This window comes from Spermophilus citellus (genome assembly GCF_964194105.1).
Source record: "Spermophilus citellus genome assembly, chromosome: 3".
In the NCBI taxonomy this organism is placed as follows: Eukaryota; Metazoa; Chordata; class Mammalia; order Rodentia; family Sciuridae; genus Spermophilus; species Spermophilus citellus.
The window spans coordinates 218,657,510-218,679,629 of record NC_138184.1 but is presented as its reverse complement, the minus strand read 5'-3'; the positions used below and the strand labels follow the sequence as shown (position 1 = coordinate 218,679,629).

Below are 22,120 nucleotides of genomic sequence, written 5' to 3'. Positions count from 1 at the left end.
ACCACCCCATTCACTTCCCAGTAAGAAATCAGATGGGGTCTGTGAATTGGAATTTTTTTCTATGTAAAAGTAATGCATTGAAATTCAGCCACAGACTGACATATGGCTGACTTGCAATCACCAGGATTAAGTTCTGCCTAACTCAGGGATCTTTGTATTGACTCTTTCTCTCTTTTCTTTGCATGTGCCCTCATCCTATTTGGTGTTTCAAGTCAAAAGTCAATTGATATGGGCAGGTTGGGGTCTGAACCAATTACTCTGTTGAAGTTTCTTCCATCTCTGGGATTTGGTGGTCCCTAAAGAGGTGATTTATACAAAAGAATTGTGTTGTCAGGACCAAGAATGCTCTTGGATTTTTGCCTTAATTGCTGAGACAAGATTCAGCTGGAATTAGGGGATATGTGTGTGTACACTAATGGGAGGAAGCTGACAGATTAAACTGAAGACACATGTTGGAGGGAACTGTAGAGAGCTCAGTCCTCTCTTGGGTCAGAGGAGCTGTAAGAGGATGTCATGCTGGGGCAGTCACCATTCAGTATATGAAGATCTCAAGAGGAAGTGCTTGACTGGAGCCACCCAACAGAGGAAGGAAAAAGAAAAAAATGTCACATATTTCCCATTAAAGATCATTTTAGTTCAAGAGCACTACTTTCTCTACCCTAAATATTTTAAGAGGGACTTTTTTTTTAAAGAGAGAGTGAGAGAGGAGAGAGAGAGAGAGAGAATTTTTAATATTTATTTTTTAGTTCTCAGCGGACACAACATCTTTGTTGGTATGTGGTGCTGAGGATCGAACCCGGGCCGCATGCATGCCAGGCGAGCGCGCTACCGCTTGAGCCACATCCCCAGCCCTTAAGAGGGACTTTTTATGAGGCAGCAGTAACAGTAGCCACTGTCTTTTATTCCTCAGAAATGATGGTTGATGAATTCTTGAATGCCCCGGGGGTAAGGCCATTTTACATTTAAGCAGAATAGTTGGAAGACAGAGGCAATCCTTTATGTAGATGGTATACAGCCTCTATCTCGCTTCGCCTAGACTCTTCTAAAACACCAACTCTGGAGGCTCTCTCATGCACACCCACTAGGCTGACTTTTGGAGCACTGAAGTAGCAGAGTTCAGACCATCTGTACATCCACAGCCTTTCTGGCTTCCCTGGTAACTGAGCTGCCAGCCCAGCAATCTGTTAGTCCAGGTTCCTTTAAACAAGGACACACGTGCTTTTGCATGAGCTGAGCACCTGGCACTGTGCTGACGAGTTATGCTCCACCAATATTTATTGAGTGACAGGCTGAATGTACACAATACAGATTGCCACATTTGTTCCTCCCTTGGTCTTGTGAACTCCTCCTTATAAATTATCTTTGCAGAAGAGGTGAGGCAGTGTCCACAGGTACCTGGGATAGGCCCAAGATGTGGCCCAAGAAGAGGGAGGATGTGGGTTTGGAAGAAGAACAGGTTAGGGAAGGGCACGTTGCCAGTGGCAACTCCTCTTTTTGAGGATTCTCTTGTTCAATCCTTCCAGATTCCAGCTTCTTGGTTAAGTTTTCATTAATATAATGAGGATATTTGAAAAGGCTCAGAGCATAGAGTATGAATGATAGGTGGCATTCAATGTAAGGTTTTTCTGCCATTAAATGGCTTCCTATAAGAAATGCTATTTTTATTTATTTATTTATTTATTTTGCAATTTTGTACTTTCCTTTAAACCCCTGTATGTTCCATATATACTTTTGTTTCCAGTCTGCAGTATTTCTATAGAAGAGCAACCTCAAGTCATGTTAATTCTTTTTGGCTATCATACATTCTCTCAATTGGTTTGGTTTTGCAAAGTCCTTTATGTTTTCCATTTCTACTATTTGAATTGTTTTTCCAAATCTGTATGTTGAAATTCATTCAATCTCAGAAAAGTTGAAAGGATATTAATGTGAGAATCTGTATCTCCTCACATAGAGTCCCATCTGTTGACAGTTGCCATATTGCCTTGGTCCTTATATCGTCAATTTCCTTGAACTTGAAATACCTGCTCCAAAATTCTCTCTGTTATGAAAAATCACAGGGCTCCTGAGAAAAACAGAGTCACAGACAAGCCCTCAAAAACTTTGTCACCACATATAAATAAGCAAATAAAGGACCATCAACAACTAAATATAAATATATATATATATATGTATATATATTAAAAAAAATATATATATATTTTAAAAAAACTTTGTCAGGGACATATTTTTTCTTTTAAACAAAGGAAGTTAATACAAATGATAAAACTTTTTGCCTACATTAAATAGTTATAAAACACATACATACTAAATAAAGATGGAACTTCACCTTTGGAAGACCTGGAGCTTGTGTATGGGAGTGTCAGAAGGGTTGGATTTGTAAGTCACAGTGAAATAGTAGAAGAAGGGCTATCTGAAAGCAATGGAAAATTGTGACACTAGAGGTAGGTAGGAGTGGCTCATGATACATGGTGACCTGAGGTGGCAGGTACAAGTCTAAGGTGAATTTGGGGGTTTTCCTTCATGGTTCATTAATATTGTTTTCTGAATCCACAGCTTCTTATCATGTGTAAACAAATGTGAAATTCCCTACAATCAAATTATTCTCTGATATCATTGTCTTGGAACATTTATCAAGTGTTATAGAAGAACTGACTGTGTGCGGTGGATATTTTATATTTATATACATTTATCTTTATGGAGCTATTTGAAAGTGAGTTGCCATGACTTTTTAATTTGTCAATACTTCAATATAAATCTAAGGCTTTTTTTTCTGTATAGCCATAATATCATTGCCATCCTAGGGCAATTAACCTAGGTTAACTCATCAATTAAAATTTTTTAAGGCTTAGAGAAAACTTTAAGCAGAAAGTACAGAAGATTCCCTTTATACCACCTCCCCCAACTCCATATATAGTTTCCCTCTGTTATTAACATCTTTCATTAGTATGGTTTATTTGTTACAATTGATGAGCCAGTATTATTACCTTATTGTATGAATTTATTAACCTTTACATTAGGGTTCACTCTGCTATACCATTCTGTGGGTTTTAAAGAATTCAGAAAGATTATCTATCCACCATATCAGTAACATACAGAGTAGCTTCACTGTCCTAAAAATCCCTTGTGCACTACCTGCTTATTCCTCCCTTCTTATGGATTATTTTCCTGTGGCTATAATTTTGCCTTTGTCAAGAATGTCACATGATTGGATTTATACAGTATATAGTCTTTTTGACTGTATGCATTTAGGGTTTCTCTGTATTTTTTCATGACTCCATGGCTCGTTTCTTTTTATTTCTGAACACTATTTCATTTTATGGATATCCCACAGTTTGTTTATTCGTTTACTTACAGAAGGACATTTTTTTTTTTTTTTGCTTCCAGTTTGGGGCATTGTGGATAAACTGCCCCCATAAACATGTTTGTAGGTTTTTGTGTGGATATAGGTTTCAACTCATTTGGATAACTACAAGGAAACATGACTACTGGATCATATGATAAGACTATGTTTAGTTTTGTAAAGATATCACCAGACTGTCTTTTAGAGTGGCCCTACAGTACTGTTTGGTTGCACCAGCAATAAATGAGAGTTCTTAATCCACATTCTTGTCAACATTGGGTGTTTTGAATTTTAGCCATGCTACTAGGAGCCTAGTGGTATCTCATCATTGTTTCAGTTTATAATTCCCTGATGAGGTATAATGATCAACATTTTTTCATATACTTATTTGCTATTGTTTACCTTCTCTGATAAAGTGTCCAGGTCTTTTGCCTATTTTAAAAATTGGATTGTTTGTTTTCTAATAGTTGGATTGTAAGAATTCTTTGTGTGGTTCAGAAAACAGTCATTTATCAGTTATATATTTAGCAAATATTTTCTTTCACACTGGCTTTTCTTTTAATTATCTTGATAGTGTGTTTCACACATTATAAGTTTTTAAGTTTAATGAAGTTCACCTTATCAATTTTTCTTTCATGGTTTGTACTTTGGGTATTGTAGTTAAAAGCTCATTGCTAAACCTAAGACTAGATTTTCTCCTAGGAAAATCTTCTAGAAGGTTTTATGATTTTGCATTTTATGGTTGGGTCTGCTCTGCATATTGAATTAAGTTTTGTGACAGGCATAAGGTTTGTATCCAGTTTTTTTTTTTTTTTGCACGTGAATGTTCACACACCCCACATCATTTGTTGAAAAGACTCTTTTCTCCATTGCCTTTGCTTTATGGCAAAGATGTGTCAAATATTCTGCTATGGATCTGTTTCTGGATTTCCTGTTCTATTCCACTAATTTTTTTTCTGATATTTCTCCAGTATCATATTATCTTGATTATGGTGGTTTTATAGTAAGTCTTGACATTGGATAATTTTAGTCTTCCAACTTTATTCTTCAGAATTGTGTTGAATATTTTGGGTCTTTTGCCTTTCCATACAAACTTTAGAATTAATTTGTCAGTATGTGCTAGATAATGTTGTGAGGTTTTCATTAGGATTTTATTGAACCTATTGCGTAAGCAAATGTGAGATTCTCTGTGTTCAAATTGTTCCTTAATTTATCAATTGTATGACACAAACTAAGCAAATGAAATCAGTGGAACTTATCATAAACAGATATAGATATATATCCCCCTCCTCTCTGAGTCATTTGAAAGTAGATATAAGACCTCAGACACAATGAGGTCATATTCCTTCATATCCACAGTAGTTACCAATTCCAGGGTATTAATACTGATTCATCAATTAGCTTTTAAACTGTTTTTGTGGGTTTTTTTTTGTTTTATTTTGTTTAGATTTTTAAAAATTCCCTTCCTGGCCTGTGCTAGGCACTGTGATTTGTTGAGATGTGAAGGCAAACAAGCAGAGTTCCTGCCTTTAGAAGTTCACAGATTCCTCAAGATAGACGTCCAAGACATTATAATAGGTTGGGATAAGAGCCACTATAACTGTATCTGCTTTCCTTTCATTCAAGAAATGTGTTAGAAGAAATGTACGTCCTGTGGGGTTAAGATAACTCTTGCCAGAGTGGCATTCTGGAGCTTCTGCCCCATGATTCACCATCCTGGTCCTGATGGATCTTCCTCTCAACGCAGAGGGACTTGTGCCCATCTAGAAGTCCATCCTGTAACCAACAGGATGTCATCTCCTCCTTTGGGTTCTTTCCATTTCTGTGATTTATCAGGCACAGAGGAACAAGGAGGGCGTTGAGAACCAGCTAAGGGTTGGGGATTGTATCCTCTAGGTCAGTTGTATTAAGTAGGACATAGGTTTTGCCATAAATGCCAGTAATCCGAATTAACTGTGGTTTAGTCAAGATAGGATTTCATTTCTTTTTCAAGTGACTGTAGGTAGCTGGCCGAGGGGTGGAATACTGGCTCAGATCCCCCAGAGTCTTCCAGTGATGTGGGCTTATGTTGGCTTATGATTCCATCATCTCTGCCATGCTATATCACCACGTCCACATTCCAGACAGCAGAATGGAGAAAAGGGCAGCTTCTTCTCTTCAGGCACAGTATAGAAACTACATACTTCTGTCCACATTCTGCTGGCCAGAATTTACTCACATAGCCTGCATGCAAGAAGGTACTGAGAAACAGTCTTCTTTGGGAGGCCATGTACCAATATAAAAACGGTGAGTTTTAGACCATATAAGAAAGGTAGAGAGGATATTGAGGACAGCTTGCAGCTTAGAAATTGTTAAAAAAAAAAAAAGGCAAAAATGCCTTCTATAAAATTAATCCCTTAAGATGCTCCATAAAAGCATGTGTAGTAGCCAAATAATTTTGGGAAACATTAAGCAATATTTTGATCTCATTGAGATTCACAACATAGAATGGCATATTAAAGGCTCTGAGAAGTCCTTACAGTAAAGAAATGTGTCCATCTTGGTTTCACTTAAGATAATTTGGCGAAGCCACGTGTGGTGACACACACCTGTAATCCCAAGCAGTTTGGGAGGTTTAGGCAGGAAGATCGTGAATTCAAACCAGCTTCAGCAACAGGGAGGCACTAAGCAGCTCAGTGAGACACTGTCTCTAAATAAAAAATACAAAATAGGGCTAGGGATGTGGCCCAGTGATTGAGTGCCCCTGAGTTCAATCCCACCTACCCCCCAAAAAAGATAATTTGGTTTAAAAAAAATCCCCTTTACAGCTTTTAATTTTTTTCTTTTTTTGCAGAAACTCTATTAACATAAGCTTAAGAATCATAGAGGTTTCCTTAGTTTAAAGCAATTCTGCTTTTAGGGATATAGTCAACAGAAATGTGTGCATGTTGTTTCAGTCAAAGTTCAGTCAATCAGGGGAGTAGAATGAGGAGAAATATAAAAGGATTTCCTGCAGGAATTGTTCGGTGGAACAGTGGGAGCTGGTGGGCAGCCTGTGAAAGCTGTGGTCTTGTGTCTGAGATGCAGCTTGAGGTCTATTTAGTACACAGTCATGGAGGAAGGGCAAAAAGGTAGAAAGGGGAATGTCTGGAACTTATGATGGACAGGAACCTGGCTGGGTCAGACTCCAAGACGTGGATCTCCTATAGGAAGAGCTGGTGTCCTTCATTATGGAGTTGAAAAAACACCTAGCTTAGAAGTCAGAGAAGCTGAAGGAGCATCTAGTATTGGCAGGCCTGGCTGCTGCCTCTCACCTCTGTGCTGAGCCTGTGACAAGCCACAATGGAGGTGAGCTGCCTGATGCTCCCATGCTCATGTGAACACAACATGGCTACTGTTTCACTTCTGACTTCCAAATCTCAACTGGAAATATACAAGTAAGGGAATTCTGAGAATAGTTTAGTATAACCAGGTTAGTGCTTTACAGAGATACTACACATATATTCACCAGACGACAAGTACAGAATTTTGTTCACAGCAGTGCTGGTTGCAGTAGATTTAAACTGAAAATAAACTAAAGGGGCATCAACAGTTAAGCAGATGAACTGCTAGGCATATGATAGAAGTCATAGAAGAACAAATTGTTGCCACATGCATGAAGGTGGGTGTCTCCTACAAGTATATTGAGCAAAAGAAGACAGAAAAACTATGACTGCATTTATAGAAATTTCAAAAAGAACAAAGCTAATTCATGAAGTCAGGGTCTTGAGAGAGAAGATGACTTGGAGGGCTCTGAGGGGGCCTTTGGTATGCAGATAACTTTCTGCTTCCTGAACTGGGCTGTAATTATACAGGTGTGTTAAATTTAGGTAAATCGAATGGGTTGTGTAGTTGTAATTTGTGCTCTGGTTATACTTCGGTACAAAGTTTAGATACATTAGAGTTTTTACAAGCTGTTGAGCAGTTGTAGACAGGCTGTGTTGGAGAAAGAAAACTAAGTGGGAACCTGTGGAGTGGGGAAGGGAAAGGCAGTGGGCACTGGAAGACACAGCTTGGTGGAGAAAAAGGAAGACAGAACCTACAGAGGGCCATGGTGGCTCTGTCCTGGTTTTCCCTCTTCCGTGCTGGCCATGTGTTGTCATTGGGATGAAAGAGGCCCTCACATGGATTCTCACCTCTGGCACACATCAGCAGAATCTTCTGTGTGGCAGGGCAAGGAGAGATTGATTCTGTAGAACTCAGCAAGGTCTCTGGCACTTTTATAAATTCCCCAGCTGTCCCGATGCATTCCACAGGGGAAGCCCCACTGAACTATGAACATAATAAACATGGATGGAAGGAGAGGAATACAGGAATGTGAGGGAACTTATGCTTCAAATCCTTACTGTTATTCCCAAGCTTACCCTCTTACCACTCTTTCTTGTCCATTACCTTGGCAGGCACACTATTATTCTAGTCTTTCTGTTTTAGGAAATTTCTATTCCCTTTTCATGCTTTTTGTTTTAGTGAATTCATTAGTTGGCTAGAATCAGGATTCCTCCTTTGCAAATAAACTACTTGAAAACGCCTAGTGGGACTGTATACGCCTGTGGCTGTCTGCTGCCTGGGAAGGCCAGACTGTGTTCTCTGATGCCTCACACGAGTACCTGACACACTGTTGTTGACTGGGATTATGGATGGCCTTTTTGATGCCCAGAAAATTAGGGTGTGGAGTGTTTAATAGGAAGTTTGTTCAGAAGTAAAATCTCACAAGTAACTTAGTGTTTTATTTTGAAAAAATTTGGAATAGGCATGAAAACAATAGGGAGTATTCCAAGGCGTTCTCTGGATTCCCTCAGTCTGGCAGACGTTTGTCCTTGCTGCATTCTGAAGTTCCACCTTCTGTGACAGCACTCACCCTTCTCTTTCTTTTTTTCTTTGTCTTTGGACTCTTCATGATCAGGGCTGTGTCTTGTTCTATTTTGTGTCTCCAAAGTTGACCTCAGTAATTAATGATGAGAGACTTTGTCCCCCAAATATGGAAGCAAAGAACTGACAGTTGACTCTTGAAGAAGGGCCACATTTGGGGACAGAGGAGAAAGAGGGTGGAAAGCAGAACCACACTGATCAGAGGAGTGAGGAAAGATCCAAAATAGTATTCTGTCTGGGAAATCAGTGGAAAGGAGAGAAGCTTTTAAGAATTGACACATACCACAAAGAGGTCAGTGGGAATGAGGATTTTTTAAAAACAAGAGTTTTGGGACTCATCAAAGTCATTAGTGTCTGAAGAAAGGTGAGATGGAAACAAGATCCTGAGGGATTAAGGGAGCATGTGAGATAAGGAAATGAGGGCAGAAGGGAGGCCATGAGAGGGAGATCTGGAAGTGGCTGAGAAGAATGGCGGAACCCAAGACAATCAGCCAAAAGAGACTGTTCAAATGAAGCAGAGATAGGGTTCCCTTACTGCCCATCCCCTGGTCCTGTGGGGTAATCCATTGGGTCCTGCGTGAGACAAACCCATGAGCATCTGTGTGGCTCTGTACCAGGCTGTCAGCTGTACATATTTGAGAAGCCATGTGTGGTACATATAAAGCCCTTTTCTTTGAATAATCTTGTTTCTTTTAACTTGTATCCTCCCTTTCCCACAGGAAACATGGTAGAATGGTGCTTACCTCAAGACATTGACCTTGAAGGTGTTGAATTCAAGTCTATGGCCAGTGGGTCCCATAAAATTCAATCTGACTTCATGTAAGTACTTCCAAACCTCAGTCTTGTATCATTTCCTTCCACCCACCCCTGACTCTCTCCAGAGCACAAGAGCTGTTATGGGGTATTCAGATAGGGTGTATAAAAATGTTCTGAAAATATATGCATAGTTTGTGCTCATATTAGTTTTCCAGCAATAAGGTCTCTAGCTTTCATCAAGTTCTCAGTGGGTTTCATGATCCCCTAAAGGTAAGAACCCCTACCATAGAGGTTCTCTGACTTGCTAAGAAATAATGTGGACCTTGCTTGATGTGGTTTTCAGCTTAGTGTCGATTAACTGAAGACATCTAGGTGCCGAAAGTTGGAATTCCAGCTTTAAGTAAAGCCAGTTTTTAGTCCCGTGTAATTGGTGCATTGTGAGTTTTATGAGGAAGAGCAAGCAGAAAGACCTTAAGGGTAATTTTGTAGCTTTAATCCATTTGTACTGAAACCATAGCTGATAGAGTGTGAGAAAGGGGAAGAAAATAAAGTGGCAGAAGTATTGAAAACTTCAGAGGGTCAGGAAGTGAGAGAAGAATCATCATGGTTTATGCCAAGAAAATAGGCAGCTAGTTCCAGAGGGGCTTAGAGATGGATCTTGGTCTGGCTACCCCATCCTGGTCAGGATGGGACAGGACTGTGTCCATATGTCCATGGTCATGGGCAATTGAGCAGCAAGCTCACCAGATGTCCTGACTCCAGCTGGATGACCCTCAGCTGGCGAGTTTAATATCCCTGTGAGCTTTGTCTCTTCTGTGAGGTCAAGTGGCTTGTTTTAAGGCTGAACTTTGTTATTTGGAGCTCTGGATACAATTTATTTAGTTTGGAATTGCATCTTAAAGAAAAAAGAGAGCAAAAGAAAACAAAACAAAATCTCTTCCTGATTTTGAGCCCCACTATATATTTGGTCTATTTTAGCTATTTTCGAAAGGGGCCTTTCTTCGGCCTGGCCTGCTTCGCCAACATGCCCGTGGAAAGTGAGCTGGAGCGGGGTGCACGAATGAAGTCCGTGGGCATCCTCTCGCCCTCCTACACCCTGCTCTACCGGTACATGCACTTCTTGGAAAACCAGGTTCGGTACGTGGCTTCCATACAGGTGTGGGGTGGCAACAGGGCCTGCCAGCTGGCGCATGAGACCAGTCCCTGGAGATGGAGGTTGTGCCAGAACCACAGGTGCCCTTCCAGGAGGCGTGGGATGGTCTTTTTCTTTCTGCCAACATCTTGTAAAATAGTCCTTCATGGTGTAATGAGTGCTGGGTGAGTTTGCTTTCAGTTCATACTAATGCTCTCATCGCACGTAGTTGAATAATTTGTTGAAATGTACATGATCTTTGTTTACCCTAAGACACAATAATTAGCTCTTTGACCCAGTGGTCAGGCAGACTTTAAACTTCTTTTATGTATAATTATTTGGGGTCATGGGAGGAGAATTTTTAACAGAAGCAGCAAAACTATTAGTTACTGTTTTTTTTTTTTGTTTTTTTTTTTTTTTTTATGCAAGTAACCTAATTACCTTTCAGATTATGAGGGGAAATCTATCTCTAATCCTAAAATCACTGTTAAAATTTTAGCATATTTGCCTCTTTTCTGATATATGTTTTTATACTTAAAGAAAATACTTGGCATCATCCTTGTATAAAGACTTTTGTAGGCCATTCCTTTAGAATTTATCATTATTTAAAAATTTTTAAGAAATACCTATCTTGAAACAACATGAAATTTATTATTTGTGAAAAAGTATGTTTATTATTTTAATATTTAAAATACAAAATAATAAAAAATTCCTCTCAAATATTAACATTCAAAGATCCATTGTCAGTATCAGTGAATATCATTTTAGAGTGGAAATACTTTGCAAAGATAGGATTAATAGTTTATTAATTTGAAGATTTACTTTTTCAAACAGGCAATTTTGATGAAATATGTTAAGCATAGTTTCACTTGTAAAGATCAGAAAAGCTGGATCTGTCCTGAAGTATATATGGTTATTCCCTATGGTTGAGCATTTAGCATGTTTCTTGTTCTTTCTTTCTTCCTTTCTTCCTTTCTTTTTTCTTCTCGCCGCTTCTCTGCATTCTGGAGCTCAGCTGTAATGATGAACATCTCTGCATCTTTTTTTTTCATGTGTTTGCAATATTTCCTCAGAAGTATTATAATTGCTGAGACTGTAGCTCAGTGGCAGAGTGCTTGCCTAGGACATGTGAGGCACTAGGTTTGATTTTTAGCACCATATAAAAATAAACAAAGGTATGCTGTCCATCTATAACTACAAAAAAAAAAAAAAACATTTTAAAAAGAAGTAATATTATGGAGTTTTTAGAAAGGAACATTTTTTATGGGTATCCTGAAACCTTTAGGAAGTTATTTCTTTTTAAAAAATTAATATCAAAAATAGTCAATATATTATTTTTTTTCTTTAGGTGGACACAATATCTTTTATTTTATTTTATTTATTTATTTATTTATCTTTTATAGTAGGCACTGAGGAGGAAACACTAAATAATGCATTTTAAATTTTTATTTTATTGTCTTCCTACTTCCTAGTTTAAGATCCTTCTGAGAAAGTATAGTATTTTTTTTAAAGGTCTTTTTTTTAATTGGTTGTTCAAAACATTACAAAGCTCTTGACATATCATATTTCATACATTAGATTCAAGTGGGTTATGAACTCCCACTTTTACCCCAAATACAGATTGCAGAAGCACATCGGTTACACATCCACATTTTTACATAATGCCCTATTAGTAACTGTTGTATTCTGCTACCTTTCCCATCCTCTTCTATCCCCCCTCCCCTCCCCTCCCATCTTCTCTCTCTACCACATCTACTGTAATTCATTTCCCTCCTTATTTATTATCCCATTCCCCTCACAACCTCTTATATGTAATTTTGTATAACAATGAGGGTCTCCCTCCATTCCCATGCAGTTTCCCTTTTCTCTCCCTTTCCCTCCCACCTCATGTCTCTGTTTAATGTTAATCTTTTCTTCCTGCTCTTCCTCCCTGCTCTGTTCTTAGTTGCTCTCATTATATCAAAGAAGACATTTGGTGTTTGTTTTTTAGGGATTGGCTAGCTTCACTAAGCATGATCTGCTCTAGTGCCATCCATTTCCCTGCAAATTCGATGATTTTGTCATTTTTTAGTGCTGCGTAATACTCCATGGTGTATAAATGCCACATTTTTTTTATCCATTCATCTATTGAAGGGCATCTGGTTTGGTTCCACAGTCTAGCAATTGTGAATTGTGCTGCTATGAACATCGATGTGGCAGTATCCCTGTAGTATGCTCTTTTAAGGTCTTCAGGGAATAGTCCGAGAAGGGCAATAGCTGGGTCAAATGGTGGTTCCATTCCCAGCTTTCCCAGGAATCTCCATACTGCTTTCCAAATTGGCTGCACCAATTTGCAGTCCCACGAGCAATGTACAAGAGTACCCTTTTCCCCACATCCTCGCCAGCACTTGTTGTTGTTTGACTTCATAATGGCTGCCAATCTTACTGGAGTGAGATGGTATCTTAGGGTGGTTTTGATTTGCATTTCCCTGACTGCTAGAGATGGTGAGCATTTTTTCATGTACTTGTTGATTGATTGTATGTCCTCCTCTGAGAAGTGTCTGCTCAGGTCCTTGGCCCATTTGTTGATTGGGTTATTTGTTATCTTATTGTCTAATTTTTTGAGTTCTTTGTATACTCTGGATATTAGGGCTCTATCTGAAGTGTGAGGAGTAAAAATTTGTTCTCATGATGTAGGCTCCCTATTTACCTCTCTTATTGTTTCTCTTGCTGAGAAAAAACTTTTCAGTGTAAGAAAGTCCCATTTGTTGATTCTTGTTATTAACTCTTGTGCTATGGGTGTCCTATTAAGTAATTTGGAGCCCGACCCCACAATATGTAGAACGGAGCCAACTTTTTCTTCTATCAGACGCAGAGTCTCTGATTTGATATCTAGCTCTTTGATCCATTTTGAGTTAACTTTTGTGTATGGCGAGAGGAGGGGATTTAGTTTCATTTTGTTGCATATGGATTTCCAGTTTTCCCAACACCATTTGTTGAAGATGCTATCCTTCCTCCATTGCATGCTTTTAGCTCCTTTATCAAATATAAGATAGTTGTAGCTTTGTGGATTAGTCTCTGTGTCCTCTATTATGTACCATTGGTCCACCCGCCTGTTTTGGTACCAGTACCATGCTGTTTTTGTTACTGTTGCTCTGTAATATAGTTTGAAATCTGGTATTGCTATACCGCCTGATTCATACTTCCTGCTTAGAATTGCTTTTGCTATTCTGGGTCTTTTATTTTTCCATATGAATTTCATGATTGCTTTATCTATTTCTACAAGAAACGCCATTGGGATTTTGATTGGCATTGCATTAAACCTATAGAGAACTTTTGGTAATATTGCCATTTTGATGATGTTAGTTCTGCCTATCCATGAACAGGGTATATTTTTCCATCTTCTAAGGTCTTCTTCTATCTCTCTCTTTAGGGTTCTGCAGTTTTCATTGTATAAATCTTTCATGTCTTTTGTTAGGTTGATTCCCAGGTATTTTAGTTTTTTTTTTGAGAATATTGTGAATGGAGTGTTTTTCCTCATTTCCGTTTCAGAAGTTTTGTCGCTGATATACAGAAATGCTTTTGATTTATGCGTGTTGATTTTATATCCTGCCACTTTGCTGAATTCATTTATTAGTTCTAGTAGTTTGTTTGTAGACCCTTTTGGGTCTTCTAGGTATAGAATCATGTCATCTGCAAATAGTGATAATTTAAGTTCTTCTTTTCCTATTTTTATGCCTTTAATTTCTTTCGTCTAATTGCTCTGGCCAGTGTTTCGAGAACTATATTGAATAGAAGTAGTGATAGAGGGCATCCCTGTCTTGTTCCAGATTTTAGAGGGAATGCCTTCAATTTTTCTCCATTCAGAATGATGCTCGCCTGAGGCTTAGCATAGATAGCTTTTACAATGTCAAGGTAAGTTCCTGTTATCCCTAGTTTTTCTAATGTCTTGAACATAAACGGATGCTGTACTTTGTCGAATACTTTTTCTGCATCTATCGAGATGATCATATGGTTCTTATCTTTAAGTCTATTGATGTGGTGAATAACATTTATTGATTTCCGTATATTGAACCATCCTTGCATCCCAGGGATGAATCCTACTTGATCATGGTGCACAATTTTTTTTGATGTGCCTTTGTATCCGATTTGCCAGAATTTTATTGAAGATTTTTGCATCTAGGTTCATCAGAGGTATTGGTCTGTAGTTTTCTTTCTTTGAGGTGTCTTTTTCTGGTTTCGGAATCAGGGTGATGTTGGCCTCATAGAATGAATTTGGCAGAGCTCCCTCTTTTTCTATTTCCTGAAATAACTTGAAAAGTATTGGTATTAATTCTTCTTTAAAGGTTTTGTAAAACTCCGCTGTATACCCATCCGGTCCTGGGCTTTTCTTGGTTGGTAGTCTTTTGATTGCTTCTTCAATTTCATCCATTGATATTGGTCAGTTTAAATTCTGTGTATCCTCCTGACTCAGTCTGGGCAAATCATATGACCTAAGAAATTTATCGATGTCTTCACTATCTTCTATTTTATTGGAATATAGGTTTTCAAAATAATTTCTAATTGTCTTCTGTATTTCTGTAGCATCTGTTGTGATATTGCCTTTTTCATCCCGTATGTTAGTAATTTGAGTTCTCTCTCTTCTTCTCTTCGTTAGCATGGCTAAGGGTCTGTCGATCTTATTTATTTTTACGAAGAACCAACTTTTAGTTTTGTTAATTTTTTCAATAGTTTCTTTTGTTTCAATTTCGTTGATTTCCGCTGTGATTTCAATTATTTCTTGCCTTCTGCTACATTTGCTGTTGTTTTGCTCTTCCTTTTCTAGGGCTTTGAGATGAAGTGTGAGCTCATTTATTTGTTGGTTTTTTTCCTTTTTTTGAGGAATGACCTCCAGGCGATGAATTTCCCTCTTAAAACTGCTTTCATTGTGTCCCATAGATTCTGATATGTTGTGTCTGTATTTTCATTTATCTCTAAGAATTTTTTGATTTCCTCCTTTATGTCTTCTGTAACCCATTGATCATTCAGTAACATATTGTTCATTTTCCATGTGATGTAGGATTTTTCCTTCCTTCTTTTATCATTGATTTCCAGTTTCATTCCATTATGATCAGATAAAATGCATGGTATTATCTCCACCCCTTTATATTTACTGAGGGTTGGCCTATGGCATAATATATGGTCTATTTTTGAGAAGGATCCATGTGCTGCTGAGAAAAAAGTATATCCACTTGATGATGGTTTTATATTCTATATATGTCAGTTAAGTCTAGGTTATTGATTGTGATATTGAGTTCTATAGTTTCTTTATTCAACTTTTGTTTGGAGGATCTGTCCAATGGTGAGAGAGGTGTGTTGAAGTCACCCATAATTATTGTGTTGTGGTCTATTTGATTCTTGAACTTGAGGAGAATTTGTTTTATGAACGTCGCAGCACCATTATTTGCTGCATAAATATTGATATTTGTTATGTCTTGTTGGTGAATGGTTCCTTTTAGCAGTATATAATGTCCTTCCTTATCCCTTTTGATTAACTTAGTCTTGATGTTGATTTTATTCGATATGAGGATGGCCACCCCTGCTTGCTTACAAGGACCGTGTGCGTGGTATATTTTTTCCCAACCTTTCACCTTGAGCCTGTGTATGTGTTTTCCAATCAGATGCGTCTCCTGGAGGCAACATATTGTTGGATTTGTTTTTTTAATCCATGTTACCAGCCTATGTCGCTTTATTTTAGAGTTTAAGCTATTAACGTTTAGAGTTACTATTGATATATGGTTTGTACCACCAGCCATGTTTGATTATTTTTTTTTTCTAATTTAGTTTGTTTCTCTATGATTAGCGTTCCCCCCATCCTCTGTCTTTACTGAGGCACTTCCCACTGATGGTTTTGGTTATTGTTTTTCATTTCTTCCTCGTGTAGTGTTTTGCTCAGGACGCTTAGCAATGCTGGTTTTTCTGGCTGCAAATTCTTATAGCTTTTGTTTATCATGAAAGATTTTTATTTCGTTGTCGTACCTGAAGCTTAATTTTGCTGGATACAGAATTCTTGGTTGGCATCCATTGTCTTTCATTGTTTGAAATACGTTGTTCCAGGATCTTCTCGCTTTCAGCGTTTGTGATGAAAAATCCGTTGTTAACCTTATTGGTTTACCCCTGAATGTAATCTGCCTCTTTTCTCTTGTAGGTTTTAATATTTTCTCTTTGTTCTGTATATTGGATATCTTCATAACAATGTGTCTTGGCGTTGGTCTACTGTGATTTTGTGTGCTCGGTGTCCTGTATGCATCTACAATTTGTATATCTGTTTCCTTTTTTATTTCTGGAAAGTTTTCCGTAATTATTTCATTCAGCAGGTTACTCATTCCCTTGGTTTGAATCTCTGTACCTTCCACTATCCCGATGACTCGTAAGTTTGGTTTTTTTATGTTATCCCAAATCTCTTGGATGTTTTTCTCGTGATTTTTTACCAGCCTTTCTGAGTTGGCTAGACTCTTTTCAAGATGATATATTTTGTCTTCATTATCTGACGTTGGCTTCTACTTGCTCCACTCTGTTAGTGATACTCTCAATTGAGTTTTTAATTTGGTTTATCGTTTCCTTCATTTCTAGAATTATTGTTTGATTTTTTTTATAATCTCTATCTCCTGATAAAGATGCTTAACTTCTTCTTTTATCTGTTTATGTAATTCATTCTCAATGTATTCTTTCACTGTTTGAATTTGCTGTCTCGTATCCTCTTTAAGGTTCCATTCCATCTGTCTAAGGTGTTCCTTGAGTTCTTTTTTTTTTTTTTTTTTTTTAATTATTGTTGGTTGTTCAAAACATTACATAGTTCTTATTATACCATATTTCACAGATTGATTCAAGTGGGTTATGAACTCCCATTTTTACCCCGTATACAGATTGCTGTGTCACATCAGTTACATTTCCATTGATTTACAAATTGCCTTTCTAGTGACTGATGTATTCTGCTGTCTATCCCATTCTCCACTGTCCCCTCACCCCTCCCCTCCCCTCCCCTCCCCTACTCTCTCTCCATCCCCTCTACTATAAATCATTTCTTCCACTTATATAATTTCTTGAGTTCTTTATATGACCATTTTTCTGATGACTCTAGGTCCTCCTGAATATTTAGGTTGTCCTGCATTGTTTGTACTCCTTTTCTTCCTTTCTTTTTTATGCTGCTCATGTTACTTCTTGTTCTGTTTGACTGCTGAGTTACTGTTTACTCTTATAAATTTATTTCATGCTTGGGAGGAAATATATTAGAAGGGAAGGGAAGAAGTCACTAAAGAGAATGAGAATAGGCAGGTAGAATTCAAGGAAGGGGGAATAAGAAAATTGAAAAGAAATGAAAAGACAAAAAAAAGAAATAGAAAATAAAGAAAGAAAGAAAGAAAGAAAAATTTAAAACAAAAAACAAACAAAAATACTGAAAATAAAAAAAATGGAAATTAAAGTTAAAAAAATAATAATAATAGATAAAAAAATTGAACACATTTAAAAAAAAGTTAAAGAACAACAACAAAATGAAAATGAAATAAAAATAATAATAATAATAAATGCAGTCATAGAGCTTGATTAACTTCTCTTCCCGTAGGTAGGTGGAGCTGTGCCCACTGGGCCAAGCTTCTCTTCTTAGTAGGTGGGAACCAATCACTGTGCGGCATCTCTTTCTCCCATACTGTGCAGATCTCCAATCCTGAGTGCCTAGGGCCTTCTCTTGTGTTTCCTCAAGCCAGGCCCCGCTCACCTGTGACGCTCACTACAATACTGGCTACACGCCAGGTCTGCTGCACCTGGGAGCCCTGTTTTCATGAACGTCTGGGCATACTCTCCCTGTTTGCCTCCCTCAGACCCTAAGTTTGTAGAGCTTGGGGCTGAGAACCCCCAGCGAATTTTCTTGCCCTCCGGTAGCCACTCCCCCGGTAGCTGGTGCAAGGGACCTCAGTTGTCAGCACTGGTGGGAGCGGTAGCCGGGCGTTCCGCGCCGCTAGTCCCGCGCCACTCCTGATTCCCTCGGTCTGGCTATCATGCTCACGGGAGAGCTGGGAGGGGCCCTAATGGTTTCCCCGCTGTTTGGAGAGAGATGGCTAGGGTATTACACACCTGTCGCTGCTGGCTTCAATGAAGTTATCTCCTCCGCCCGTGACGTCAGTTCTCTGTCAAGGTGGTATCCCATGCAAATGGTGACCGTTCGTTCCCTTTGCCAGGTGACCAATGCAACGGGGGGGTCCTGACTGTCTCTCCCAAGCCCCGTTTCAGTCCTGTGGCCACTGCTTATGAAGGCTGGATTGGCTTTTACCTCTGTAAGTTCAGGAGGGCCGACCAGTTATTTCAGCGGGATCGTTAGTGCTGAGTCACGAGAAGCAGGCGAACCAGAGCTTGAATGCAGCCAATCCGGGCTCGGTGTGTTCTGAGAGGCCCAGACTGTTCGCCCCAGATCCATGTCAGCTCAGCATTGCCTAGTGATCCTGAGCAAACAGCATTTAGACAGTTTACGTCTCCCTATGCCCGCGCAGCTGAAGGGGTCAGAGACTTGATCTCTCCGCGCCCACCGCCATGTTGGATCCCTTAGATTTTAAATTGTCACTCATCTTATCAGCTGTTCCATTTTGCTCGGCGTACGGCGGCTCCTTTTATTTTAGTTTTATGTGGTGCTGAGAATCGAACCCAGTGCCTCACAAATGCTAGGCAAGCGCGCTACCACTTGTGCCACATCCCCAGCCCTAGGCAATATTCTTACAGCTCAGAAATCTAAAATTATAGAAAGATATTATGCTAGTAAGGGTCCTGGCTGAACAATAATAGATGAGGCTCAAAAATACAATGTCTCAATTAAGATAGAAATTTTTATCTCACACAGTAGTTGAGATAGGCAGGTAGTCAAGATAGGTGACCTTGTGTGTTCCATACAGTTGTGCAGGGACCCACCTCTCCTCCCTCATTATCCCACCACCATCATAATAGTGATTTTTTTTTTTTTGTATTGTAAGGTATTGTCTGAGTTTTCAAAGCTGCTCACCACTAATACACCTGCATTTCAGCCCACAGGGAGGAGGGAAAGAAGAGAAGTTTATACATCACCTGTCATATCTATTATCAAGTTCTCAATCACAAAGATACACCTATCAACAACATAGACTGGGAAAAGTGTAGGTGTGTGATTCTGTGACCACTTTACATTCTTGAGTTTTGATTATAAACAGAAAGAATAGCATTTGAGGAAATAATTAGTGGCTTCTGCTTTAGTTTTCCCCTTTGGCTAGCCATATATCCACGTGCATTCTTCTTCCCAAATAGAAGCCATTTCTCCCTCACCAAAAAGAATCAGTGTCTAGGTAATGCCTCCAACCTAAAATTCAAGAATTCTGTGTGGATACACATCAGTCCTTCATTAGATCAGGGCCTGGTCCTTCTTACCCTGAAAACCTATAAAACTATAGAGAATTGCCTCCATTCCCTACCTCCCCAATACAACATAGAAGGTGAAGTAGGAGCCACTGTGCAATCTCTTATCTGGAAAAGTGAGGGATGAGTAATACAAACAGTCATTAATCCATTGCAGTGATGAAATTCTGTTGAGCAGGGATTGTACATAGTCCTTGTCCTGCAGAACATTGAGCTCTTGGCTGAATCTTGGTGCTGCCGGGTAGAACAGCACCTTGTCTATAGTTCTCTATGGATCCTGGCCTGGCCTTTTAGCCCCATCTGAAGCCGTCACTGGAGGACATGTCCTTGTGTCTGCACAGCTCCAGAATACATTTCTTACTGGTGCAGGTTTGGGGGTCTAATGGTCTTTTCAGGAGTTGAGAAGCCCTAGGTTTTTATAGGCCAGACATGAGGCACTACATGCCTCTCAAAAACAAAATAGATTCTCGTGACTTCCAGTCTGTCCCAGGTCTCCACTCCAAAGATCTCTTTTGGGTCAAGGTTTTTAAGTTAGTGGGGTCTAAATTGGTTACTGGTATCTATTCCTGACCATCCCTTTCCTCCTCATTTCAGCAAATATTTGTAAGCTGTACCCTTTATTTGATCTTTCAAGTAGACTGACTTCCATGTCTGTCCAAGAATACTTAACTAAAGAATTTCATTTAAGCACTGGGAGAGAAGAATTTAGGTAGATGCTGAGAGCCATAGCCAAGTAAGAATGACGCATGGCATTTTGGTTTGAAAGGTGACCCTGCTCAGGGATTAGGGCGGCTCCAGGTTTAGGGTGGATCCTGCTGGGAATAGGGCGGCTCCAGGATTAGGGTGTATCCTGCTGCCTCAGGCGCCCGCTCCTTTAGAGTTCCTGTGGAGTTCTCCCGGGTTTCTGAGAGTATTGGTACGCAGAGCCCGGTGGAGGGAGTGTATTTTTCCCAGAACGTGCGTGTAGAGTGCCGGTGAGAGTTCGGGAATAAAGAGTTGCTGTTGAATCTACAAGGCTTTTGTGGTGGCTCGGTTATTTTGTGCCTAGCCAGACTGCGGCAGGTAGAGAAGAATTTGCTTTTCCAGCTGCATGAGGCTCCAAATTATTGGAGCCACCGTTGATTTATTATATAAAACTTAGTCGGGCTGGGGTTGTGAGAGAGCACTTGCCACACCACATAAAAATAAATTAAAGGTATTGTATCTGCATACAACTTGTGTGTGTGTGTGTGTATATATATATATATATATATATATATATTATATACATATATATATTTTTTTTTTTTTTTAATTAGAATACACTGTCCTTAGTTACCTGTATTTTCTTCTATTTCTGCTCACAAGGTGGGCAATTCTTACCTATTTTCATCTTACTCTTATCTTGTATTGATATATATATTTTTTTCTTTTTGCTCACCCAGAGCAGCATGGAGCAGGTGAAGCTACATGTTCAAATGACACAGGGTCTGGCTTCAGCTTATTAAAGTTGACAAGGGTCACCAGCTTTCTAGTCTGAAATAGCTATGATTTTTCTTTTTTTTTTTTTTACCTACTCCTCCTCCTACTGCTAAGCCAATACCACATTGTGGTTTTTGATACTGTAGTATCTCATTTTAAGGTCCATAACTTCTGCTTTGCCTAAAATTCAGGCTAAGTTACTATAATAAAGAGGAGACACAAAGCACTGAAAACAAGATAGAATTTCAGCTTTTCTACCATGAGGTAGAAATTTCAGCTTTTCTCCCAGAGGAAGAGAAGCTATCTAGTATGGGGTGGTGGCTCTATTGCACTGGTTCTTCTGGGATATAAGTCATTCTCTTATGCCATCCCCTAGAGCGATGTCTTCATCCACAGGGTAGACACTGACTCACATTATCATATCATGTTCCACCAGTGAGAAGGACGAATGATGCTGAAGTCCCAGAATTTGAACACCTTACTTCTGCTCTTACTCCAGTGGCCAGTTCTTGGTGACTGGCCACACCTAGCAGAAAGGGAGTCTGGGAAAAGTAGTGTGTAGCTGGGTGTCCATGTGATCACTGAAGTTTGGAAAGCTTTATTAAAAGAGGAGTAGAGCAGCGATTTCCATCACTGACACACGATGAAAAGTCTTCACCTAGTTCCCACATCTATTCAACAATCCCAGCAATCACTGTTCATTTCTCATGTGTCTTCCCAAGTTTGTATGGGAATATAAACAAATACAAATGTGAATGCTTATTTTGTTCTTTTTCACACAAAAAGTAACATGTTTGCACCTCACTTTTTTCATTCAACAGTATAGGAGATCTTCTCACACCAGTACCTTGAGAACTTCTTTGTTGTTTTTCACAGTTGTATTATATGACCTGTATAGAAGAACGGCACTTTATTTATCAAGTTCACTACTGATAGGCATTTGGTTGTTTCATCTTTTGCTATTACAATTGATATCACACTGAATACCTATGAACAAGCATCAATTTGCATGAGTGATATATCTATACATTAAATTTCCAGAAATGAAATTAGTAGTTTAAATGGTGTATGTATTTATGATTTTAAGAAATCTTGTCAAATTGCATTCCATATAAGTGGAACACTTTCCCATGCCCAGTAGTAATGTAGGA

General features: G+C 38.9%; 1 protein-coding gene across 2 annotated transcripts in view; it reads left to right on the top strand.

Moving 5' to 3' along the window:
* DENND11 (DENN domain containing 11) overlaps positions 1-22,120 on the top strand; it is a 45,800-nt gene that overhangs the window by 5,015 nt on the left and 18,665 nt on the right. The window contains exons 2-3 of one of the 2 annotated variants that reach the window (XM_081283026.1): positions 8,947-9,046; positions 9,962-10,090. In XM_081283026.1, coding sequence (XP_081139152.1) covers positions 8,947-9,046; positions 9,962-10,090 — 229 coding nt within the window. Of the gene's footprint in view, positions 1-8,946; positions 9,047-9,961; positions 10,121-22,120 lie in introns of both variants that reach the window. The other variant, XM_081283025.1, reaches the window with a different exon arrangement.